At 40.4% G+C, this 26,812-nt stretch overlaps 1 protein-coding gene across 5 annotated transcripts in view; it reads left to right on the top strand.

Annotated features, from left to right (window-relative positions):
- CHD7 (chromodomain helicase DNA binding protein 7) overlaps nucleotides 1-26,812 on the top strand; it is a 126,524-nt gene that overhangs the window by 47,394 nt on the left and 52,318 nt on the right. For all 5 annotated transcript variants that reach the window (XM_072328528.1, XM_072328527.1, XM_072328525.1 and 2 more), the window contains one exon: nucleotides 20,470-20,891. In XM_072328528.1, the coding sequence (XP_072184629.1) occupies nucleotides 20,470-20,891 (422 nt within the window). The remainder of the gene's footprint in view (nucleotides 1-20,469; nucleotides 20,892-26,812) is intronic.

Genomic DNA, 26,812 nt, shown 5'->3' with positions numbered 1-26,812 from the left:
AGTTTAAAGATTAGCAGCTCAGGAGAGAGAAACATCCTTGAATTTCTACCCCCCTGCCCCCCAGCCTCTGTAATTACATCATCTCTTTGTGCAGATCTTCCTTTTGACTAATGCAGAGGCTCACAGGAGGGGCTGGAAACAAACTGGTTCTGGGGAGTGTGGTAGGAAGCATGGACAGGAAGCAGTGCAGCAGCACCAAGCAGGAGAGACAGGGAGGAAATGGCCATCAGCCAGTGCTAAAGTAGAAATGAAAATGTTCAGGGAGTCACCGCCCATGTGCTCACTGTTTGAGCCACCTGCCTCCTGAGCCCTTGCTGGTCAGGGCTGAAATAAAACAAAATTCACAAAAAGCTGGATGAAGTCTGGGATGGAGAATCTTTACTCCTTTATGTCAGCACGCACAATTACTCAGTGAGCCCTTCTGCTCTTAGGGATACTGCTCTGGCCAGGTTGCATATGGCTGGGTCACGTTCCAGCATCTGCTCACGCTGACCTCAGAACTGCCCAGCTGGTGGTGCAGGAGTGGGAATGCCTGAGACGACAGGGGCTGCCCCTTCCTCTGGATTTTAATTGAATGTCCTTTAATACCCTTACATGAGCACAGGTCTCTGTTGAACTTGGTCTCAGTTACCAGCTCTAGTGTCTCCTCAGTTTAGACAGGTTAGAAGCCAAAGCTTAGTCTTGTTTTATAGAACTACAGCAGTGATCAGATCTGAACTTGTGTGTGTGTGTTTATTTTAGCTTTCCCCTTTTGTACCTTTTCACACAAATGTGATTTGTTTTCAGAAGTGTATTTTATTTCTTTAATAAAGAACTCTTTTTCCACCTGAGATATTTGCAGCTATTTTGTTACTGAAGAGATGAAAGAATACCCTTTCCAGCAAGGAGACTGTGCACAGTTTTGTTATGTGTGAATCATGCGCACTGGAATGAGGGAAGATGCTTCCAATATCTATCAGTGAATTGTTTTCCTTGAGCATGAATGCCTCGTTTGCTTTCTTTCCCTTCAACATAATCATTTAGAAGCAATAAAACTTAGAAATGAAACTCAAATTCATTTCTGAGACTTCTTTATGGTGAAACAGAAGTGATAGATGGGATGGCTTAGTGGTCTGAGCGTGAGTTTGATTTATGAACTCCTGAATCAACATTCTTACTGCTTTTTACTGATCTTGATACATTATCTTAAAAAGTATTCAGTTCGATTTCTCTCAGATGCTGCACAAGGTTCGTAACAATGTTGTTCCTGCTTATAAAGAGAAAAATACTGATGAATGGCATAAAAATCATTTATTCACAACGCAAAGTGTTAAAACTCCTGATTCAGGCTCTTATTCAGATATCCAGGACTCTAAAGCATGTCAGTTCCCTGCTCTTCTTCAGACTTCTTCCTATGGAAGAAATGGTCTTTTAAGAGGTGAGGTGGTAGGAAGTAAACTCAGGCAACAGTATGTCAGTGCCTCTTGTGTGGGAATTCAGCGGTGGTAGAGGCTGGCCTATGAGCAGAGAAGTCGCTCAAGGTGTGGAAGAAAGTGGCAAACAAGTGACAAGTGAATCATTCTCTGACTGATCTGCCGTTGTTGGTAGGAATTGTTCTCTTGCTTCTGTTTCTCCATCACCTGTGCACCTCTGAGTCAGTACCAATGGTCTGGGAGCAGTTGTTTCTTTCACTTCCGCAGCTCTTGTTTTATCCTGAACAGGCTCACACTTCTGGGAGTGGCTTCACAATGTAGGGATTAACCTTGTAGAAACTAAACATTGAGAAATCTTATTTTCTGGAGCTTGGCAGGCTTTTATGGAACACTATGAATGTTTTAATTTTGTGAAATTGAAAGTGTTGGTCTCCAAGAATGCAGTGTTTCAGTATACAGTGCATAATGTTTCTTTACTTACATTAATATAGCATGTTTTAGGGAAAGCCAGCCTCAAAACAGTGGAATTAGAAAAGCATTAGTAAATTTTAATTGTTCTTAAATGGTATTTTATTATGTCTTATGTAACTCCTACAGCCAAAGAACATAACGATCGTTGTAATTAAGAATTTAATTTTCTATAGATTTTGAATTTAATGCTCTTAGAGAGAGAGAGAGGGTGAGTAACAAGCTTCATAGCTAACTTCCCAAAATCAAGTTGTCAATATGAACTTCATTCTTTACACTCCTCTTTTCCATCTCTCCCCCTCTCCAGATGGCCCTCTATCCACTTGCATTCTGGTACTTCGTATCTCTTTTGGCCCGGCAAGACTCTGATAACTGTGATAATGCTGTAATTTTCCTTACATGTGAGCACTTAATGATATGAAGTCCTTTATTTTTGGAAGAAATCTTTCTCCAGCAGCCAATTGTTGCTAAATATAGTGGGAGGATTGTAATATATAGTGCATGTTTGAACTTAAAGCAGTGCTTATTGTAAAGTGTTGATCTCTGCTTTTACATAGAGAAGTTTGTGTGAAGCACAGTAGTTACTAAAACCATGCAAAATTTTGAGCTTTATATTTCTTTCTCATATCTCAGTTTATTAATGGGATATTGTAAGTATTCACTGTGGCCAGGACTGTCATTTGTGGAAATACGGATAAATGCCTATAATTCTGGAAGAGTATTTAGCTCTTAGGTCTTTTTCTCTGCTATCCTCCCTTGGAATATTTCAAGAAAACTTGTTGGAAAGCTGATAATTCTGAGATTAAGATGTGATCTTTGGGATCTATGGGGATTCTTGCTGTTTGAGATAGATCACTTGTGCTTCGTAGCAGTACTAAGCATGAGGCTGCAGAACAATTCTGTAGTTCCCTTCTGTAATACACAGCCCCACGCAGATCAAGAACTTCTTTTCCATGTCATGTAACACAGAAATATTTTGCTTGGCTGCACTTTGTCAGAAATATGCATCTGGATAGGATAATGGAGGAAGACACGCAGTAGCAGCCAGAAACTGTCACAACGGCCACAAACTGAAGGCCAAAGCTCAGCTTACCATCAGCTATTTCTGCTGCTAGTTTCTACTGCTGAATGGCAAAGGTTGTGTAGTTGGGAGTGAGGCTGTAATCAATATGTGGCTGCTGTGGCTTGCGGAGAGTAACCCTAATGGGCTCAGTCCTAAAAGCAGGGAGCTGTGTTCCAAGCTGTGCCTCAAGTTTGGTGGCAGAGAGGGACAGGCTGTAATGTGTTGCTTTAGATAGAATTCCAGTTGTAAAATAAAACAAAATTAAAACCTAGTATTGCATAGGTGCATTGCATTTGAGACCCACTGTATGGGGTTTCTTACATTTTACTATAGGTTTTTTAAAGAACAGCTGGAGCTCATTAGGTGGTCTTTTAGTAAAGATAAGGTGCTTAGTGTTTCATAGAACAATGTTAATCAGACTGGCTGGATAACTAAAATACGATCTAGATGGTATAATTAAGAGTTATCTCAATTGGTACCTCTAAATGAGGTGTTTGTCTGCAGAGAAGGAAGTGTATTTTTTTTGCAGGCAGGGGGTAAGTTTAGTTTTAATCATATTTTCTGATTTAATTGTTATTTTAGTTCAATTACTCCAGGAGCTGGAAAAAAGGCCTGGCTATGACATGTCATCATATGCATATTAGATAATGCACTCAAAGGCTTTCTTTATTTGTTGCTGTGACTAAAGAGTGAGAGCTTGAGAAGTATCTTGGGCTCTTTGACATAAATGGATCTTGGGCAGCGTACATAACATCAAAGGATTTACATTCAAAGAAATTTGTGATTTCAAGCCCACTTTGTCATGCTGAAAGTTAATAAAATACTGCAACGGGAATGCCATTTGCACAACTTCTGTCTTCCCACCTCAAGAGAAAAACAGAATTGATTCCTGTCAGTCTCTTCTGGCTTTGTATTTCACGGGCATCCATTAAGGTCTCCTCAAGTTGGCAATTCCAGCATGCTGTCCACACACTCTGGAGACCCTGTGGCCTGGGACAGGTGATGGCAGAAGGCAGGTTTATGTGCTAAACAACAGCACGTGTAGGGGCAGTTTCTAAATAGAGCTGTGGTACTATTGTAGGGAAACTCCTGGAGGCTTACAAATTAAATAATAATAATAATGATAAAGGGAAAATTGCCAGTGGAATGTTGTGTGCTGCAAGATAAACTTCACTTCAGCATGGACTTGGTGTCAACAGTTAGACTGAAGTCTGAAGGCTGCCACCTGAATTGTCTCACAGGGCGGTATTAGTAAGTGCGTAGAATGCCTGTAGCCTGCAGTGTGTCCCCTGCACGTCTCCTGACTTGTACCAGAGAGCACACGAGTAATGTGAGTCAGTTGGAACAGGCTGACAGGGCCAGCAAACCCTATCAGTGTTTCCATTTGACAGGGTGGAAACGGGTTGTTCTGGGTATGCCTGCCATCACGCAGGCCACACTCCTCCGCCCTCTTCTGCCTGCAGCCGGGCTCAGCCATTGGCTGACTGAGGGGCACCTGTGGCAGCAGCAGGATCACACGTGGCTCTGTCCTAAGCAGTTGCATGAGCTTGGATGCCAGGTTGGCTTGTTGCATGCTTGTGTCCTCAAAAAGGCGAAAAGCTGGAGGCAGTAGTTTCGCATCCTGCTTTATTTTCTAATGATGAAGCTTCAGAATGTAGCTTTCTGCACTTAAGGGACTTTTTAGTATGTCTGGATTGGGTATTAAAAGGTTCTTATGCAGAACTGTAGGACCCAATACGTGTGAAAATATCTACCTTATGTCGGTCTTACAAAAGCACCACTTTATGGCTGGAAAGCCACAGACATAGAGCTGTGGAAGAATCAATCATTATGGTTTTCTTTTAGCTTTTGTACACATCCTCTGAGTTGCAGATGCTGAAGAAGCAGATGCTCGTGTTCAAAAGCAAAGAAAAAGTTGTGGGGAGAAATGAGTTATACAGAAAAACCTGGGCTGTGAGTAGTTTAAGTTTGACCCGAACATTGTATTTCTCTTTCAGCCACTTTACCTGTTTAGCTCTAATGTACCTACATATAGGTGCAAAAGATGAAAATTTGCTTTTCTCTATCTCTTTTGGGCATCTCTAGGCTCATTTGTAGGAATTCAGCCAAAACCAAAGCACTGCTGTGAACCATTTAATTGCCTCCATGGGTGGAGGTGGGCATAGGGGTTAGGTGGTGATTAACAGGTCTGGGAGCCATTGAGGCAGGCTGGGGGCTCTGCTCTCCGAGCCCTGGTGCAGTTTCTTTGGAAAGCAATTTTAAAGGAAGGGTTTGTTCTGTCGTCTTTTATACTCTTTGATTCACATCTCGTCTGTTAGGGACATTGTGTGCAGGATGCTCTTGAGGAGGAACAAGGTTTCCAACAGAACATGAAAAAGAAAGGAGTGAGATTCTCTCAGGAGCCTTTTTGGTTATATTCCTCTTGCAAATTAAAGATGTGCAGCAGTTGGATACCAGCATCTCCTGCACTCACCCACTCCTTAGAAGTGTATCACTAATGCTAAAATACTGCAGCTGTGTAAATCAGAAACTGTTCACTGGTAATTTCATAAATTGCTTACTTCTACTTTTCTCTAAACTTATTGTTTAGAATGCCTCAAAATATAAAGGACTTCTGCAATATTTTCAGAAAGTTGTGCAAATAAGGAATAGAAAAGCCATTGTAACCAGGCCTTGGAACTGTGGTACCTTCCTTTCAAAAGTAACCCTTCCTGTGTCATTTAGCACTGTTGCATTTTGTACATCAGCTGTCGTATGAACAAAGGCAATTATTAGTCAGAGGAAGATGTACTAAATACAAACATCTGAAATCGCAGGGGTTTTCCTTATGGTGTTTGAGTACTTGTATTTATAGCTGGGAGGCTTTAAGGATGTGAGACGAGTAAGGCTTATAAAAGAGGTAATGGCTCTTTCTTTCTGACTATATTACACAGCCTAACTATAGGAACCTTTATGGGCAATCAGCCTCTTCTTTCAGGTTTGAATGTAAAATTTGGTAAGCGTGCCTTACCCATCTGGCTTGTTTGCTTAATCAAGATGTCCTTTCCCTAGAATATTAAATGGGTACTCAAAGCATATTTTATGAATATTTGTCACATTCCAAATTATGTTTGTTAAAATAAATGTGGGTTTTTTTAATCCAAACAAGGTCTTGCTTTGGTTTGTTTGTTTTTTAACCGTAACCAGTATTTCGAAGAAGGATACTTGTGAAGATTGCATGGGCCCATTGAGCCCTGCCTCCACCTGTCACATTACCATCTTATGAAGTACTTTCCATAACCTTATCAAACTTCAGTTTAAAGAGCACTTGGCTTTTGCTTTCGGTGCCCCTTTTGGAGATCCTGACCCAAATCTGGTTACTCTGATCCTTGGAACATGCATCAGACTTTCTATGCTAGATATATTAATTGCTAGTTTTATATTCAGTTTGTTTTTGTGCTTGTTTTACCTTTTGTCTTGATTCCTTTTCTTTGCTATAGTAGGATCAGTTGGTGTTTCCTTAAAGAGCGATGTCTGATGTTTCTACCCTTCCCCTTTAAGATAATCCATACGTCTGTTTTAAGGATAATAGTTGTTCATGTGAATTATCAGAGTGATATGCAATATTGTGCCATTAGACAAATACTGCCCTGATTTTAGGGGAAGTCATTGTGAGACACATATTAACCTTTAATTTTCTTCTCACTGGTTGTTTGTAGACATCCTGTGGTTAAGTACAAACTTATGTAGTCTTGAGCTATCTGGTTTTATCCTGTTAGCTGTAAACATAGATGAATACCAAACATCAGGACTGATAACGAAAATTGTAAGTATTCAAGTGTTTCAAGTTTGGGCACGTGTATGAAATAGTAATTAAATTTGTGAGGGCTTCATACTGATGGGTTTAATTTCTGTCAAAGTATTTGCAGTTGTGTGTGCACATTGCAGAACTTCTAAAGTAAAGCTAGGAATCTGGATAAGCACAAACCTGATACAGTCACAACTGTGCAATGCTTAAAGGACACCTTCCCTTTGCAATAACATTTAGAAATACCGATTCCTCTTACTCATCTGCAAACCTCTTCCCACAGCTTGAGCTCAGGGCTGTAATGGAACCTATTATAGGCAAAGGTCTGTGACTCAGCCATCGAACCATTCAAATTCTCAGCTTTTTAATTGGCACCATTAAATCTTTAGTAGTTTTTCCTCTCATAAAATGTGTATCGTTGGTGTAAAATGAATTGCTGCTGAAGATATATGGTACCTTTTGCATTAACATTTCTGTGAGTTGACGAACTGCAGGTGATTCAGTTGAATTTTTTCTGTTGTTTTCTCTTTTGCATGCATTGGAAAGTGAGCATGGAAATGGCCTCAAGTTGTGCCAGGGGAGTCTCAGGTTGGATGTTAGGAAAAATGTCTTCTCTGCAAGAGTGGGTCAGGTGCTGGAATGGGATTCCCAGAGAGCTGAAAGAGTCACTGTCCCTCAGTGTGTCCAAGAAACATTTAGATGTTGTGTAGATGGTTTAGTGGAGAAAAACTAATGGTAGATGGTTGGTTGGACTGGATGATCTTGGAGGTCAGCGGAGGGCCACAAAGATGGTGAAGGGCCTGGAGCGTCTCCCCTATGAGGAGAGACTTAGGGAACTGGGTCTGTTTAGCCTTGAGAAGAGAAGGCTGAGAGGGGACTTGATCCAGGTTTATAAATACCTGGGGTGTGGGAGCTATAGTGGCGAGGCTGGTCTCTTTTCAGTAGTGCGTGGGGACAGGACTAGGGGCAATGGGCTGAAACTTCAGCATAGGAAGTTCCGCACGAATGTGCGCAAGAACTTCTTTACGGTGAGGGTGACGGAGCACTGGAACAGGCTGCCCAGGGGGGTGGTGGAGTCTCCTTCTCTGGAGATATTCAAGACCCACCTGGACGCCTACCTGTGCGACGTGGTGTAGGGAGCCTGCTTTGGCAGGGGGGTTGGACTCAATGATCTCTAGAGGTCCCTTCCAACCCCTATAATTCTGTGATTCTGTGATTCTGTGAGGTCGTTTCCAATCTTAGTGATTCTGTGATTCTACAACTCTGTTTTGGGAAGAGAAATAAATATCAGGGGAGATAATTTAAGGAACACAGTGAAAATTAAATGCTTGTATCTAAATGTATGTTTTTATTCTAAAAAAGATAGCTTTTAACTCTTCTGTTGTTGTCTTTCCGCATACTTAGCATATGACATCTTTGTTTAATATATGATACTTTGTTTGTATGGCAATAGTTTGTTTTGTTTGCATGTATTCTAAGTGTCTGCTGCAAGTGAGTTTCACGAAGCAACAGTAAGCTATAGGAAATAAAAAATGTCAGTGTGATTGTAGTATATGTATTTCAGCTGATTGAGCTTGCTGAATGATAGCAAACTGCAAAACTGCGAGTTCAGAAAGGTCAGAAGTAGAACTGTCACAACACATTCCTTGTGCCTGTGAAGCAGGGTGCAGTCTGCAGCTATGTTCTCTGTGTTCCCCTCTTTTCAGATCTTCTGTGATATAAATTGCTGTTTAACTTACTTGCTTGTATTGTGTGAGCTACAGCCTGATGATTTCTTTACTATATCCAGTAAACGTTGTGAATATCACTTTATCTCGTAAAAAAAAGACCGACTCTTCCCACAAACTCTCTCTTTTCATATCTTGCTGAGGAATTAATTGCTAACTGAGCTCTTTTATGGTAATTTTAATCATAAGAAGTAAAACCTCAACAGCTACTAGTGAATTCACCTTCTAAACTCTCCTATAGTATTTCTTTCTCACTTTACATGAGGAAGCCCAGACAGAAAGACAAGGGAGTTCCCTGAGGCCAGAGAGCAATAGATGTAGGATGTGGGGTTTTTTAGCATACAGCCAGGCTGTATAGCTCTGATGCTGTAACTACTGGTTACCTAAATAGAATAGATGCTTGGGGCCATGATTGGTGAGCACTTGTCAAGAAGAGGGGCCATGGCCCTTTGCTGCAGACCCATGTTTAGCAAGAAACGTGTTGTTTTACAAAACAACACAGTGGTAATAAGCCAAGAAATAGAAAAGTATCACGATGAGTTGGGACTGGTGCAGGAAAAAAAGTAAGTTATCTTCCCTGATGTTCACTGCTTTGATCACAGACCATCTCTCCAGTCTGTCCCTTTTCTGAACCCTGAGTTTTCAAGGTACCCTGAGTCTTCTCTTCAGGATATTATCTTAGTTGTTCAGAGCTGATTTAATCTAGGAGCCTCATCCACCCTGTGTGCTGAACAAAACAGCAAGCCTAGAAATAGCTAGGAAAACTTAGTCTGTATGTTTGAAATATTACTGTCAAAGTTACATACTCAGAAGTGAGTTCCATTAACATTAACTGGGGTAGTTCTTTGTTCTGAAGGATTTGAAGTAATTAATTGAAAATTTAAAATGCATATATAAGAAAATATATGCAGTATGTTTGTAAACTGTAATTGTTTTTCTTAGGGTTAACTTTATTGCTTTTTTCAAGACAGCAGTGCATGTTCGCTATTTTGCTTGTGGTGTTACTCATTTGGTTGTTGGATTTTCATTTTTTCATTTTTTTCATTTTTTCATTTGGTTGTTGGATTTGAATTTCTAGGTAAAAGTGGGTTGGAAAAGTTATTCCAAGTTATGCAGAACAACTAACAGAAATAAAAGAGGTAGTGAGGTTTTGGGTTTTCTTTTTCTCTTCTGAGGTGGAGCTTCTTTGTAACTGAGGAAATGGCATTTTGAACAACAAAATAAAATGTTAACTTTTAGATGATTTTAAGCAGTGAATCTCCTAGTAGCAGGCATGCTCACATGCGCTGGGAGATTGAAATAGCAGCGAGTAAAACATCTTGAAACTTAGAGGAGACATAAACAATAGGGACAGGATGATTGAGTTACTGTGGATGTCACTGTATATCAGAAAACATTCGCCAAGTATGGCCTTTTTTGGGAAATTCTGAGATCAGAACCTTCTCATCAGGATATGTCAGTAAACTGAAATATGAAAATGGGGGGGAAAAAGTTTTACTAGGATTAACTTCTGTCGCCTTGGTGATGCTGTATGATTTTACTGTATTACAAATCCACGGGATAGAATGAATTGTATGAGTGTTTTTATTGTTTGTTGTCTTTTTTTCCCCTTTAATTTGTAGCAGAAAAGCAATGTGTGCAGGCTGTGTTTTGCTATTTTTTTTTCCTCTTAAAAAAAAAGTCATTAGCTCAGGTAGAGAATCTAGAACGTTTTGTCTTTTGATTGTGGATACAATGCACTTTCACCTTGGGAAAAGGTGAAATGACAAAGAGAAGAAAAGGGATATTTTCTTACTTGTCTGGTAGGGTCTGTTGTAAATCATCCAAATATTGATGAATAAGAAATTTTTCCTCTCCAAACGACCCCAATTGTAGTTCGTGTGGTGGTAGAGTTTCCTCTGGTGCTTTAAACTTGTTTTTCTTAAGTTGGTAAGCCATATTTACAAGACACCCTGCAAAAATTGAAAAATCTTGCTGCAAACAATAGGAGAATTCAGGGTAGTTTGCTACTTAATGGAAGTACCTACGGATGTTGTTGTGCAAGTATGGTATACTTACATAGGACTTCCTTTCTGTGTACAGGAATACAACTCAGATTTGAGTCCTTTGTTGTGTTTGAACTCTTGAGCCTGTGAGGCCATTTCCCTCATTTCATGTGCTACTAGAACACGACAAATATTTACACTTATAGGGAAAACTTGTTCTTTTTGTCATGTGTGCTTACAGGTGGGAGTAGTGATGAGGATCTCACTAAAGCTTCCCTATGAATTCTATCAATCAACAATTTAATTATATATATATTTAATGGGCTGACTTAAATATGCATTTATCTGAAGGGAGGCTTAAAGTAACTTTAGAACACAGAATTTGGTCTTTTTTTTCCCTCCTTTAGGTATGTAAGAAAGGTCCTAGGAAAGTGATAGATCTTATCCTGAAGTCTTACTGCTTACACCAGTTTTCTAGAAGTAAATACAAAACCATCTTGTTTGTGACTGCAGTATCATACTGTTTTATGAACGTATCAGCCACAATTATATCTTCAGCCACTCAGTTGCTGGCTTCATTTATTTCTGCAAGAGAAGGCTTAGGTACCTCCCAAGACCTAGGCATCTCTTGATATTGGCTAATCCCATTGAAGATCCTTGGAATAGGGGCTTGAAACTGCTCTGGTGCCAGGGCTATATGTTACTCAGTGTGTGGCTTGCAAGGAGAAATATGCACAAGGGTTGGTTGTGCCTTGTAGGTTCTCAAGGCTGGTAGGGCTTCCCTGTGAAGATACTCAAGCTCAGAAGAAGGCAGGTGATGGTGTGTGTACCTTAGAGTGGCAAATAGTTGCAGAAATGAAGGATGTGAAGCTGAATTTGAGGACTTACTGATACGGGCCTGATAGGAAAAAGAAAATGCAAACAAACATGCAGTGATGACATGCAAATAGATTGGGGAAATATGCAGTTATATCCACAGCGTTCTTGTCTGTGCTCATCTCTACTCCCAGTGTACTTCCATGCAGTGTTTGCTGCAGTTCAGTTCATTGCTGGTGTTCTAAAGCTTTTTGCTCTGTCCTTACAAGCAGTGGATGAGGACTCAGTGTGTACATCAAACTGGTAACAATTCTGAAGCTTGCATTTGTGTGAATGTTAGGCAGAGAGAAAACTTGAATTGTAAACTTGCTGGACTGATCACCTTTGGCTACATTTAGTCAACACAAAGCAACAAACAGGAAAAAAACCCTGTGCTACTTACTTCTCCCTCTTTTATTTATTCACTTTTAAATTTTCTCTCCCTCAAGCTGAGTATGCTTTACTCGAGGTAAAAATACAAGAAGATGAGGTGTGCTTTACCTGAATTCGAGTGAAACACACGTTAGTAGAGATTTTGCAAATCAGAAAAGAAAGCTTTATGCCTGCAGAGTATCTTTTATATGTGAATATAGTAAGTATACAAGATGTATGTGTAATATTAATTTAAATGTGTGCCTAATGTTTTCGTACATAGCCTGTTCAATACTTTCTCATGTAAATTTCCATTGTTTGGGTGATATGTAATGCTTTTTTGCTCTTGCTGCTTGCCACAGTAAGAACCTGGACAGAATTTCATTGTTTATCCATTACGGTCAGGTGAAGCACCAAGTTGGCTGATCTCTGGTTTTCCCCCTAGTGATAAACCTGATGCCATTTGCTCATGGTGTGTTTGTTCATGTTTTGGTAGTTCTACAGAGGCACCCTGATGGAAGGATTACTAGCCCAACGACACATCATCAGTAGGGCAAAACTAACCTGTCTCATGACAGTCTAATCAAGGAGGTAATTAAGGTCCTGCTTAAAAACAAAAACGGTGATTCTAAGTCTCTTGTGGAATGTCAAAATTTTAGGGGACATTTATTATTTTAATTACTGTCACTATTCTGTAAACTCTTACATACCAAGTCAGGACTGTGGCGTTGGGTTTTCTCTTTCTGGAGGAGGAGGTGTTAAGTAGAAATTGTAATTGATAGATAGGGGTGCTACTTGTGATAATGAGAATGCAGTGTGATGGAGAAACTGGTGACTTAGAAGAAGGGTCGAATGGCTGCATATGTGGCATCCAGTCACTTCCTTGATGGAAATCTGCTGGTGCAGGGAAGAGAGCTTGTGTGCAGGATGGTATGCTTCCTGGCTTCCTTTAGGAACCTGCATTTCAAAGCATAGCTGTGAAATGTGCCCTAGAGAGGGCAGATTTGCTTGTTAACTGTTAGAGAGGAACTGCTTCATTTTCACAGTGAACATCTTTTTGGAATGTGGAAGCAAGCCCAAGAACAGCAGCTCTGCCTCTATATATAGTTAGGCTAAGTTTGTCTTTCTAAGGCTGATGTATTTTATTAAATACAGCTGATAATGATAGGACAAGGGGGAACTGTTTTAAACTGAAAGGAGATTTACGTTAGGTATCATGAAGAAATTATTCAGAGTGTGGTGAGGTATTGGAATAGGTTGCCCAGAGAAGCTGTGGATGCCCCATCCCTGAAGGAGTTGAAGGTCAGGTTGGATGGGGTCCTGGGCAGCCTGATCTCTGGTGAGGGGGCAGCCTTGCCCATTACTTCATGAGTTCCCTCTCTTGTTTGGAGTTATATAGACAGCATCTTGTTTTTGATGGCTTGGAAAAGACTGGTGATGAATATTAGGGGTATCTTAATCCAAAGTCTGTTGATTGTGCTTGGGTATTGAACAGACATAACTAGATGATGAAAATACCTGCTTTTCAGTACAGTTCTTACTTGGCAGAAGTAAGGTGTTAAGAAAAAGATGTTTATGGGCCATTTTCTGGTAGTATTCCAGAACCATTGCTGGTTTGCCTCTCATTTTCCCACCTGCAACACGGTTTGCATAACATAACTCTGCAGAACTTGTGTGGTTAAGCTCACGTCACCGTGTTTCTGACATGTTTACTGCTTGCTAATGGAGTGTATGCAAATGTGTGGCTGGTTAGGGAAAGCAGCGCTAATATAGAATGTGAGTTACCACCATCAGCAAAGTAAGTTTTGCTACTTGAATTCTGTGCCTCATTGTCCCACTCTTGCTGCGTGTCATTGCAGTCAAAACTAGTAAAAATAAATAAAATACACAAAAATCCCAACTCCTTTGACCTGTCTTACACTGTGATGATGGAGAGTGGAGGGTATTCCTGGGCTAGCTATTTCTGTATGACATGTGGCTTCTGCCCTACTTGCTCTGGGAGCAGCCTTATACTTGTAAGCTAGGATATGCAAAGGAGTAACCTATCACAAAAAAGTATTAATAAAAATGTTCATCTTTCAGCCCGTTCCATTAACAGTTACATACTATCAGTGTGGTAGCTCTTGTAGATTCTTACATGAAAGGCCAACCTGGAGTATGTGTTTCATTGCCTTAGGAGTGGCACTTGTCTGATACTGTCTTATCTATGTTGGTGATTTTGATCCATGGTCAGCAACAAGGAGAGCTCTCTTCTGGGAAAAATTAGTTATTTTTGAGCTGCGGACTCATCAGCAATCATGGCATGAATAATATCTCTCACTTCTTGAGCACAAAACAGCATTGCTACATGTGATTACTGATAAATATGATGGAACGTTTGCTTTTTGGATGGCTACGTTAGAGGTCAACCATCTTTTGTAATCCGTGTTATTCTATAAAGGGCATGACCAGAAAATGAAGACTTCTAATGCTATAGTTATGCTGAGACTCAATTAAGAATGCTGTATTTTATTTAGGATATCTTTATTCTCCCACACAGTAACTGGTTGATATTGTCAGTTGCACCAAATCAGCAATGAGTGTGCTCTTGCAGTGGTGGCCGAGAGCATGAAGATTGGTTTTTAACATTTCCAATCTACTGTTAAGGTGCTGCAGGCATTGGCATTGTAGGTATCTTCATTCAGAGATTTGCTGAAAACTCTGGGTCAGTAAGTTTTAACTTGTCAGTAGTTGCATCTGTTTAAAAATACTCCCTGGTAGCAATAACAGAGTAGAAAGATTGCGTAAGAAATCAAATGATAGTGAAGTGCTTCTGCAACAAAACCTGAATATTTTTAATACAAATGATTTTTAAGTATTTCTTGCCAAGGTATTAATTGAGCCCTCTTTGCTGTATGTTTTCATCCATATCTTGTAGAAGTATGGGAAGAAATTCAGTAAACTGGAAGTTTCCTGTTCTGTTTGCAAAATAGATGTATTCCATTTTCATCCAATATAAAGTCTTTGTTTTATTGCAGAAAAGATTACTGACAACACTGGTAGGCTTATAAATGCAAGTTGTCACCTCAGAACTACACTGCATAGAAGGGTTTCTGAACTAGTGATGTACCAGGGTTTCAGCATCGTGTTGTCTCTCCTCAGTATTTTCATACCATAAATAAAATAGAAATAAAAAAAATAAAACTGGTTCAAGACAGGCATTTCACAGAATAGGGAATATTCTCACAGTAAAGGAGGAGAAACTGACTGGTAAAGCAGATCTTGGGAAGAATTACGTGTGAGCGTATTCTCCTACTATGGGAATTTGTACAAGGAAATTTCTGAAGCTGTGTTGATAGCTGCATGCATTGCAGTTTGTACTGACACATGAACTTCACAGGAGTACAGTCTGAAAAGCTTCTGCTGGGCTAGAAGAGCCAAAGCAAGCTTAAGCTGGAGGGAGCAGCAGGGCAGGCCCGGTGCTGGAGGCACTGAGAGGGCAAGTTGAGAACTGCAGAGACAGAGCTGTGCATACAGACACACGAGGAAACTTTCCAGATGATTTGTTTAGAGATGAACAGTTTGCTCTAAATAATTCAGGGGGATGACGAGTCCTTTAATTAATTTTTGAAGGAAGGAATTACGGGGCAATTGATACATACAGTGACTTTTAAACATTGTGGACAGTGTTATCAGGAAGGATGTGAATCCTCTGGCTCTCCACAGAGCTGTTTCCAGAAGTGCTGCTGTAGTTCTTCCTTTGTTTTAAAAGAACTTCCCTTGGTCACAGGTTGCTGTTTAACTTTTCCCAAGTGAAGGTGATAACTTAAACTCAATTGTAATTGCTGCAAAAGAGAATACGCAGTGCGAATTTACCTAACACAAACATTTCTGTTGTATGTACTGTGTTGGACGGTCTTGTATTTTGGAACCAGTGGGAAGTGTTTGGATGCTCACTCTGCTGTAACACAGCTCACTTGATAAACCAGAATCTAAGAAAATCTGAGTACCTTCTGATTACAGGCAATCTTCTTAAGAATGACGGGGGTGATCAGGACAGTGGATATTGGAACAGTCCTGATTTAAAAGAAGAAAAACACACACACACAGAAAACAACAACAACAAAACAAAACAGGGGGAGAGGCTTCTGTTGTTTAATACTGATGTTTAAATTTCACAAGGTATGCTGAGTCATGTCGCATACATTGCTGCTCTTGTTTCACCATCCTACAAGCTCAATATTGGCTCAAGTTGCTGCTCTACTGGGGAGCTGCCACTCATCTACTTTCAGCACTTAAGCACAGTTGATTGTGGTTCAATCCGTGTTCAAGCAACAGAGAGATTCTCCTTAGCCTCCCTCAGTGCCACTAACCCTCACTGGGTTAATCCCCCCATCCTGTCCATCTTGCTACTTTACGTAACAGGCCTGGTTAGAGACATCTATCACTTCTTTGGGCTGCGGAGAATGAGCTTAGATCTAAATATGTGAGTGGCCGTGAAATGCGGGCAGCTTAGTTTTAAACTTACCAAATCTTGGGTGATGTATGTTTGGAAGTTTAAAAATAAGTTTTCAGTCCAGAAAAGGGAGGTTTAATATTCCAGAAACAATACCTGAAATACTGTTTCCTTTTAAAACTGGCTCTGAGGTTGTTGGTTTTCAGTGATAATGCACGAGTATATTAGTGCCCTGGTAACCTGTTGAGCTGTTAGCGGTTTGAATGCTCAGAGCTGTTGAAGAATCACTGTTTCGCTCTAATAAGCTGTGATCTTTAGGAGTGTCCTGCATTGTGATATTGCATGTTAATAGCATTGATTGACTGTCAGATGTGGGGAATTGATGAGAAAATATCCACTGTAAAAATTAAATGGTATTACTGAAGCCTGTTTTGTGCTGCTGGTTAGGGAGGTGACTAGACCCAATAGGCTGTGCTAGGAGTATTAATGCGAGCTCCAGGTTTTTTCGCATGATTAAAACAGGCCATCTGTTCTTTGTTAAATGTTTACAAAAACAGCTTTTCTCTAAAAGATTTAAAGAGATGTGGGTCTAGTAAACACACCAATATTTTTGAGCACCTTTTTCACCTTATTTCAAATAATACCCCCCCAAAATTCCGCTGCAATATCAAATAGGATTAATACCTGTTTGTATTTAATCTTCACTGATTTCTCTCCTGTGGAAGATTAAATTCTGTACCAACATGCTAAATTATGGCTTTGTTATGGTTAAAAGCAGGAGGAGAAGTGATTTCTGTCAAATACACAGATTTTTTTCAATCTTTTGGTAAAAATTCACAGCGTGCATCTTTTCCTAACTTGTAAATGGAAAATGGTGTTCTGTCATCAGAAATTGTGACCCTGTAACTAAATTAATACTTTGCAGATCTAAAGGAGAACTATTTGAAATAATTCCCTGTGGTAGGCTTAAACTAATATTTACTAGTGAAAGCCTATTCTTCTTCCCATTCTCCCCTTCTAAGAAAGAGCAGACAACCGGTTTGGGGTACACAAGTGCATCTCCTGAGCTGCTTCCCCTTCTCCTCTGCTCACCAGACTTGTGCTGCTCCTACACGGCTTCACACTAGGGAGCAATGTGGGGTTGTCAGTAAGGGATGTGCTGTTTTAGAATATTGCTAAAGCACAGGCACCAACTTTCTAGAAAAGGGAAGTTATCCCACCCGTTTCTTTGAAAGATTGCTCCTGTTTAGAAGATCACATATAAGTGAGTTAAAAAACATACCAAACTTGTGGAGGGAGTGGCAAGAACCCGAACCACTGTATTTTCAAGTAAAAGGAAATATAACCAAATCATAATTAGAGATGGCTGTTTGTAGCTTTAATGTCTGGGGGGTGTGAGTGATATAAAATAAAATCATAGTGATTTAATTTGTATACTTGTATGCCTATTTTGGCATGGTAAATAAAAGGTTGTAAGCACCGTGCGTTTATTTCACATGTAAAGTTTGCGCATAATATAATGTAGTTTTATGAGTCTCAGAGTGGCTCCTGTGGTTAAATTTTTTGAGGCAGGAAGAATATGAGTTTTCATAGGGTGCACTGAGCACAGTTGCACGGAGTACTGAGTACTACAGCATGGAAACAGTTGCTGCCATGTAACCTTATGGCCAGACCTTGCCATGGAACTGCAAATGTCAGATCATAAAGGGCTGTTGCTGTTGTGGAACCTTGGAAAGCTCCCTACCTCATGTTCAAACTTGGCTGTGACCGTGTTGTAAGTTGTTGCTCAAACCATGCCTGGAAAGGATACAATGATTTTTTTTTTGAGTTACATTAAAACGGTAACAAGAATTATCAAGCATATTTAAAACTTCATACCGCTTTCGGTGACACAGCCCTATTGCTGATGCAGGTAAAATCTTGAAAGTTTTACAGAACTAAATTTAGGCAACACTGCTGGATTTCTTTTAGTTTTTAGTATTTGTTGGCTGCTTTGCATGCTTCAAAAGAGGAAGAAAAAAGCTGAAACAGTTGACTGATTTTATTCTAGAAAGTGTACCACACATAAGCTTGTAGGTGGCAAACAAATAGCGTATTACCAAACAGCAAGCACATGTTCAATAGAAATTTTTACAAGTAATGGAAAACTTAACATTTCTTACATGTTAGACATAGCAAGTGAGCAGTATTTAAAAAGAGGACTGAGATTTGTAGTGGACAGCTCAGTGAAGGCGTTGGTGAAACCTGGACTCAAAAGTGTCTGAAATCAAATTGAGGATGCATGAGATATGAAATGGAGAAGAGACAGACATGTGTGCATTGGGAAATTTAGGTTAGAAGTCCTGCTCTGAAAGCCTGTTGATAACAAACGTTATCGTTGATTTGTGTGATATTTCTGTCCTCTCCAACAGAAAAATAAATGTTAAGCAGTACAAGCACATAACAGTATGAGGTACAGAGAAGACAGTTTTGTTCTATGTCACAGAAGGAACAAATCCGAGGAGACATTCAACTCAATTCAGTAAATGGACCATTTGAAAAAAAAACTAAAGTATATGTATTTTCTGCAATGCATAACTGGACTGTAGAACTCATTGGCATCACTGATATCCAATTTTAGAAACTCTCCAGAATGAAGTTATCCAGGTATTACTGTGACCACAGCTTTCTAGAAGAGGTGTTGATTCAGGATGCCTAATGTGTGATTGCCTTGAGGTGGAGCTGATAGATGTGGTAGTAATTAAATGGGTGCATCAGATTGGCAGTGTAGCTGAGTTTCCACTGTGACTAAGACCCTGTTGAACTCAATGGTATCTTAATAAACAAGAGGAGGATGGAAACCTGCAAAAATCACTTTAGGTTAAGCCAAGCAGACCCATATCTTCGGTCAGCTGCTTGGGTTTTCCCTCTGTCCTGGAGTTTCCTCCAAAGCAAACCAGAGTGTCCAGTTCATACCAGTCAAACTCTCCCAGACAGCAGAAGGGGTGCGTGTCATCCCTCCCTTGGCAGGTCTGCTCCTTTTGCTGCTTGGGTGGTTTCTGAGTGTGCAGGTATACAAAAGGCATAGTTGTTTTCTATTTTTTTTCTACAGGAAAGAAATGCTGGAAATAGTTTACAGTCTTGAAAAAGTACCGTTTGGAAGAAAAGAGAGAATGTGATAAATAACCTTACAAACAGGCTGTCCTGTTCCTAGAAGTAACATTCTTATTTGCTATAGACTTTTCTTCTCCAGACTTAGTGACCATGGCTAATGGGGAATTCTTTACTAAGAATTACACTGACTTAATTTCTAGGGAGAAGTAAGAGAAACAGAGATAAAGAGGATGAGAAGATGATCTGATCCTATATGCAGTTTTAAGAAAAGCATCAGTTCATTGTCGTACTATTACTTTTTTTTTTCTTCTTGAAAATCAGCATGGTCATGAATGTACAGCAGCAGGCAGGCAGTGAGAAGCAGGTCAGAGCTTGGATATGCTGCAACGTCAAGATAGAGCTTTGATGCTTTTTCTTTGCAGACTTGTGGATATTTGGGTAGAATAGAACTATTAAAGAGAGAAGAACTTCAAGTATATCCAATATGCTTAGTCTAGGCACTTTGTATTTGTATAATTATGCACAGGTTTTCCTATACTTTATGAAAGTCTAATATAAGCCTGATACACTGCATGGACTTTGAAAAAGGATGCTTTTGCAATTTCACAAGTATTTAAGGTAATAGTCTTTCCAGTCTGTAGCAGGTTTAAGTTACAAGCAGGGAGCAGTGGTTCTTTGATATAAAATGTAACCGTATATTACATTTTAAAGTGACTTAAACCTGCGTGTGCTGATCAAAATACGTACTGTCACAGCATGAACCGAGGTAAATTAATGTTGTATAAATATAGCCTGTGAATGCCTTTATTTTCCTATTGAGCGTCTAGAATCAGACTTTTTTTTTTCTTTTTTTTTTTTTTTTTCCTGGAGCATAAGATCGCAGTGCTACAGAATCACTTGCAACATGTTATTCCAATAACAACTGTTCTGAATACAGAAATGTCTGAAATAACGATTGCTGTCCTTTTGCATCTAAGAGTTGAAGAGCCTAAATGTTTTCTGTACTTCCACTTCATGTAAAAGCTTGATTACAGAATAATTTTACTTTTGCAGCATCAAGAATTTCTGGTCACTTTGCCACCGTTTTAACTGCAGGAAGCTTTGGTGTTTGTTTGTTTGTTTTACTGATTTGCTGTGCAGTGTTTCAGATGTGCTACTGATGTAACCTCCTGCTTAGTATTTTCTCCCACTGTTCCCTCTTGCTCCAAAAGAGCAAAGTTTTAAAAATCAAAGTTGCAAATCTACAATTTTATTTCTGTTTGTCTCTCTTAGCATTCTCCATCGGAACCTTTTTTAGAGAAACCAGTGCCGGATATGACTCAGGTTAGTGGACCGAATACCCAGCTAGTGAAAAGTGATGATTATCTGCCATCAGTTGAACCGCAGCCACAGCAGAAGAAAAAGAAAAAGAAAAACAATCACATCGCTGCAGAAGGTCCCAGTAAAAGTTTTGGTAAGGAAGACTTTCCTGGGGGACTTGACAACCAGAATCTAAGCAGGAACTCAGTGGATTGCTCCCAAGAAGATAAAAAGAAAAAGAAAAAGCCCAAGGCAAAAAAAGAACCGAAGGATCCTAAAGAGCCCAAGGAAAAGAAGGAACCCAAGACCCCCAAAGTCCCTAAGACCCCTAAAGAGCCAAAGGAAAAGAAAGCAAAAAACACCACGCCAAAACCCAAGACCAGCAAAAAGACAAGGTAAGTCAGGAAACTTCTGTATGTTATGTATGTTATGTATGTTCTGTATGTTATGGAGAACGGTGTTTGCGGGATTTCTAGATGATCCACACTAAATGGAGTAAGTGGAGAAGAAATCTTGTTTTGTCTTTTGTCCTCAGTCATCTGCAATATCATGTTTTTGGAGAATCTGTCAGGCACATTTCTCTTGTTTGGCTTTCCTGTTTATGGCTACGCAATTTCTCTAAACACGTGAGAAAGGCAGAAGTATTTGCCATACCCAGCAATGTCAGTTTTTCTTTTCAAGGCATAAACATTTCTGGATCTGTTAGGTTTCAAAATTAACTCATTTGCTTCTGATGCTGATCTGTTCTTCCGTGTGGTTTGTGTATTAAGAGATGTTTCAACAGTAATTTAGGTTTGACCACAATCCAGAGATGAGGGGCCTAGAGGAAAAATAAAGTTTGTTTTTGTCCAAATAAGGAAGTTCAGCACTTGTTGCAAGCTGTACAACACTTATTTGATACCGACACAAGTCATCGGCTAGAAGATTACTGTTTAAAAAAAAGAAGTGTTTTTATATGGATATTCAGATGGGTGAATATATCCCTCACTCTGGAGGTTATACTCATTTTACTGTTTCATGCAAAGACAGTTTTTCTAGCGGAAAGTCTCTGTAGAGAGACTGGATTCTTCAACCCTGTTTCTCTGCTGTTTTCACTCAGCGTTGTGTCCCTTTACAAGAATGGGCTTAAAGTACTACTGAGTAGTATGAGAGAACAAACTGCTGTTACACATGAGTAAATACGTCATAGATAATAACAAAGATTCTTTCCTTACCCCTCAACTCCCTAAACACCATGATTATAAATGCTCACTTGAAAGAAAACTGAGAGGAAAAAGACATTAAAGCTCAATTTTTTTTTCATTTGTATCTAGAATTTCTTACAACTGTTCTGAATTTGTTCCAAACATCTGAATCTGTTTTTCAAGATGTGTCTAGTGTTATAAAATATAACTTCCAGATGGAAGCACAGCCAGGCTTGGTTAATCCGAATCAGTTTGCAAAATCCATTTGTATCAGGGCTTTAAAATTGCAGTTAATGAATCAGCTTTGCATATATTCTGCAAGGCTGACTATCAGTGGTTAATTCTGATACAGCTAAATGAGGTATAGATAGTATGAAACTAATTGCTCCTTTGGCAAGAATGAACTTTTTTTCTTGGTGGAGACGATGTTTCCTGAAGGATTTAGAAATACTGGCTTGTAAAATCAAATGTTGTTCTCCTGAACTGGCTTTGTGGACTGTTCAATAAATTACAGTTGATTACCCTATCCTATTGCACAAGTCGTATAGACTGTGTTCCAGCCTGTCCTACGGATGGGTTTTATATACAGACTAAGTCACAGCTTAGAAAAAATGCTTCAAACTGTTTCTGTCAGCGTGTGTTTTTGAAACCAAAATACTGTATCAGGTAAAATAACCTTTGTGCTCAATTTCCAGATATTCATAGGTTTAAAGACTGAACAGGCCATATATTATTGTATGGTATCGAGCATCTCCTAGCAATTTTTTGCACCAGGAAGTAGAAAAACATTTACTGCAGGACTGCTCAATTAGTGTACTTTTACAAGGACCTGCCTGCAATGAAGCTTTGTTTATTAAGCGACGGTTAGAAAGAGTAGCTCAGAAACATGCCTGGGTTCCTATGGCTCTGCTGGATATCAGACCTCAGAACTTGTCTGTCCTCTCCACTCAATCTTCACATCTCTTTGCACGCCTACTCTAAGTCCTGGGACACGCTGTGCAGATTAAAGGAGCAGTATTTCCTTTGATGGAACAAATCACTGCTTTCTTAGTTGCGTCTGCAGAAAGGCTTTATCTTCTTTCCCATGCAATAACTCTTGTATGTGAGTAGCTAGGTGACTACAGTCTTCTGCTATTTACTAAACCCTGTTTTTACCTGTGAGAGAAATGTGTTTGGAGCAGCACTGAAGAACATGTGTTGTTCCTTATGCTTGCTCAAAGGTGTTGAGGAAGTTTACTTTCTCCCTTAATGGACTTGTCTTGCTGTTACCAACTGCTCTTTTGAAAACAAGGTTGTTCTCGTTTTGTCGGCTTCAATATCAAACTTCTTCAGAGAACTCTTGACGCTGTGTTGGGATGCTGTGCTGCTTTTGTAGTGTTTTAACTCAGTGAAAGGAAATTTGCTTGCTTTGGCAGTATCACAGACCAGGGAGTCAGTCTAAGTGACAGATCATCGTATCCAATTTTTAAATGAATCAACAGCCCCAAAGATTAATTGTCTGAGCTGCAATATTTCAGCAGTTCTAACTCTCTACAGTAGCTGAGTAAGATTCATGCAACTTAGCATAGATTATGGTATGATTATATTACGAGTGAAATATTATGATGAAAGTTAATAATGTCTGGCATGAGCGTGCTAATATTTACTAATAATATCACTCGGTATTTTTTACTTTAAAGCACTGAAAAGAATAGTGTGATTTTTTTAATTATTATTATTTTTTTAGATTTCTAAGTGCTGTGCAAAACCAAATGATTTTCCTTCCTGAATAAGCTATTGAGTTTAAATGGAAGAACAGAGTTGCACTCATATAAAATTCAGATAAATAAAGTCAGACATACACGCGTATTTATCAACGAGTGATATTTTTCTTTTGGATAGAGTGTTGTAAACCCCAGGCAACTATTTGACACAGGCTGCATCTTAACCATTTTGTAATGCAGCACAGCTTATAACTTAGCCCCGTCTGTCATTTCAGTTTAAATTTTGACTAACTGTATAATCCTTTCATTAAACAAACAAGAATGGGAGAGAAACTTTGTCCTTCGTGCCTCTTCTATATTTGGTGTAAGTTGTGACAAAATGAGCAGCCTGTGTCACTGAAAAGCAGCTTCATGTGATGGACAGGTCAGATGGGAGGAACGGAAGAAGCTGATTAATTGCATGCTTGTTTGAACTGTGAGTCCTATGACATCTTAAAAAGAAAGCAAGCACTAAAATTGGAGGCTACTATGTTGTACTGTCTAGTTGGCGATTTGGAAAGAAAGATCACATTAATTTGTTGCTATGAGCCCAATCCTGCCAACGCTGAAAGCCAGAAAAAGCAATGGCTGGTTTAAAACAAACGAACAAAAAAGAACAACGAATCTTCTGTAGACCAAACTAGTAAAGATCAAAAGAAAAATGCAGGTATACCTGAGATCACCAACGAAGGGTTTTCATTAAATTGCTCAGTGCAGAGTATGATGTGGCCTTTTCATGTTACTGAACCAGCTTCAGGCACGTGCAAAGCACGCAGGTCATTTCCAGAGGTAGATAGTAGAACTACTTGCCTTTCCCTGTCTAAATTGCAAAGTCATGGCTCAGATGTCTGTTCCTCCTGGGCCTGTCCCTGGAGAAGATGTGGAGCACCTGTTTGAGAAGATCATGCTGCAGCACAGCTGATAGCTCTCCTGCTGCTTCCTGTGAAACCCTAGAGAGTGACCACCTACTAAGGTGGGAGAAGAAGGAAACAACTTGAAAGGGCCAGAACTTGAGGGGCAGCTTCTTGTGAGAGCTTGTCCCTTTTCCCATCTCCTTCAAACAGTGTGCTGTTCTTTGCAGGGCTTCTCTCATCTGCTTCCTCCCCACCCTGCAGCAGGAGCTCTTGTCCTTCCCACATGTGCAGCAGCCGCCTGGGATGGAGGTTAGGGTGTGAGTGGGTGGGCAGGCTGCTGCTCGCAGAGCACTAGCATAGCTACCTCTTTTAGAGAGAGGTGGAGACTGACTTATTTAGCGTGCAAATAAACTATCTGTTGTGTAGGAAAGGGGATGGCTTCTGGCTGCGGAAGTGGGAATAGGCTGCTGCAAAGGGGGAGTGGTGTGAGCAGCAGGATGCAGTACCTTAGGGAGATAGGGAACAGGAAGAGAGAGGTCCCTAGGTGGTACCAGTTGTTTCCACTCCAAAGCTCAGATCATTCTGCAAAAGACAGGAAGGGGGCTGCCTGTGGGAAAGGACAGGAAATAATGCAAGATTTCCATGCACGTGTCCACCGAGGCAGTTCCTCTTCACACCTGTCCTCATCTCTCTTTTTGAACTATCCCAGCTGCCAAATATTTACCTTTGTCTTCCCTGCAGACAGGCCTAGTGGGCTTCACCATTACCAAAACTTACTTTATAATGATTCAGCGGAGTGTTCAGGGTAGAATAAACATTATCATCCCATTGTTGTTTTTCCTACTTCTGTCATGTGTGAAAGCATTATATAAAGGGGGGTTTAATATTAGGTAAGATAGTGAAGAAAGTCTGTCAGTCCTAACATTTTGGGAGTGTTTAAGGGTTTGTGGTTTTGTTGCTCCACAGTGAACGTACATCCTTCTAATCCACGTTCTAGTCAGCAATTTGTCATGGGATAGTGTTCCCAAATGGAAAAATGGGGATCAGTAGTGTGTCTGACTTACCTTGGATGTTTAGATTACAGAAAAGGGTTATTTACTTCCTCTTAATCCTGTGAAACATCCCATGCTTTTTGGGGTGTGTTGGGGTTAGATGGTTTGGCCCTCGAAGATCCTGTTGTCTGACCTTACTCTGTTGGTGCCTGCTGACTAAGTGACACAAAGCACAGTTTGTCAGAGTTGGTATGCTCGTTCTCAAGTTGTAATTCATGCTTTCTTCTCTGTTATCCTACTTAAGTTTTCCTCTTCAGCCCTTGTTTTCCTTAATGGTGTTTTCTCATCTGACCTTCTGCAGGTTTTCTTCTCGCTGATCCCCTTTGGTCAGTATGCTGTGCAGTCCTCAGGGATAAGAGGATAAAACCAGAGAATAGTACTGGACAGCTCGGTTGTGAGACTTCTAATCTGAAATGTCTTTGCGTTTTAATTATGAATAGGACTGGTTTTGGCTAACAAATTGTTGGTGTTTTGTGTGGATGCAAATAGTTCCTCAGTTTCCCCAGATTTGAAGTTCTTGTTTGGGGTTTGTAGGCTCGTCTCTGGTGGGAGCTGGTTAAATCATGTGTTCAGTTGTGTGAAAACACATATTTAAGACATTTGTCTAAATGCACCTATTATACTTTGCTGTCCGTAGTGCCACATCTGCAAAGTACTACTGATGTGCATCCCTAGCACACTGAGACACAGGCTAATGGTAATGCTAAAAAATGCTTTCCACCTGCCTGCACTCGGATGTGGAAGGGTAATTCTGGCCCAGCTGAACAGTGTCCCTGAAGGCAGGAGTGTGTGCCCTGCTTGGGAGGTGAGGTGGGTGAGTCAGTGTGGCTGGTAGGAGCAGATCCTGCCGGCCAGGTGAAAGCCTCACCTCACCCACAAGGATAGCGCTCTTTTTCTCTGTTATATTTCTTCTTTGCCTTCCCTACTTTTCGTGACAGAAGCTGTGGCTGTGTATTTAACACCGGCAATTCTCCCGAGTTCAGAGCTTACATTTCTCACTGGGGCCGGGCTTTGTTCTCCCAAGTTGGCGGCTGGTGTGTGTGTGTGTGTGTGTGTGTGTGCTGTTAGCCGGCCTGTCAGGGGCGATGCGAAATGGTGTCCGGATGACTTAGCGCGCAGCTCCCTTACGAGTGTGACTCAGTCTGCCGAGGCACGACCCGTGGGTATATATAGGTCACGGAATGCTCGCGGGAAGGCGTTCAGCTCTGCCACCAGGAGCGGGGGAAGGTCTGACAGGCATTAGAAAGCAATCTTTGTCGGGGTGGATCTGCCCGAGCGCTCCAGCCTGCGGCGGGGCCTTTGTCTGGGCCGTGCCGGGCTGTGCCAGCCGAGCGCTGCCGGTGTGCGTTCCCCGCCGTGCCGCGGGAGGATGTCTTATCCAACCTGGGCCGCGCTATTCTGCCAGGCTTTAAGCCTGTTATTCAAAGGCGCTGGTGCACCCGGGGCACGGCAACTACCACTGAACTACATTGTGCGCTTTGCTC

Source organism: Excalfactoria chinensis, chromosome 2 (genome assembly GCF_039878825.1).
Source record: "Excalfactoria chinensis isolate bCotChi1 chromosome 2, bCotChi1.hap2, whole genome shotgun sequence".
NCBI classification, from domain to species: domain Eukaryota; kingdom Metazoa; phylum Chordata; class Aves; order Galliformes; family Phasianidae; genus Excalfactoria; species Excalfactoria chinensis.
The sequence above is the reverse complement of the archived record's forward strand: the minus strand, read 5'-3'. Positions and strand labels throughout refer to the sequence as shown.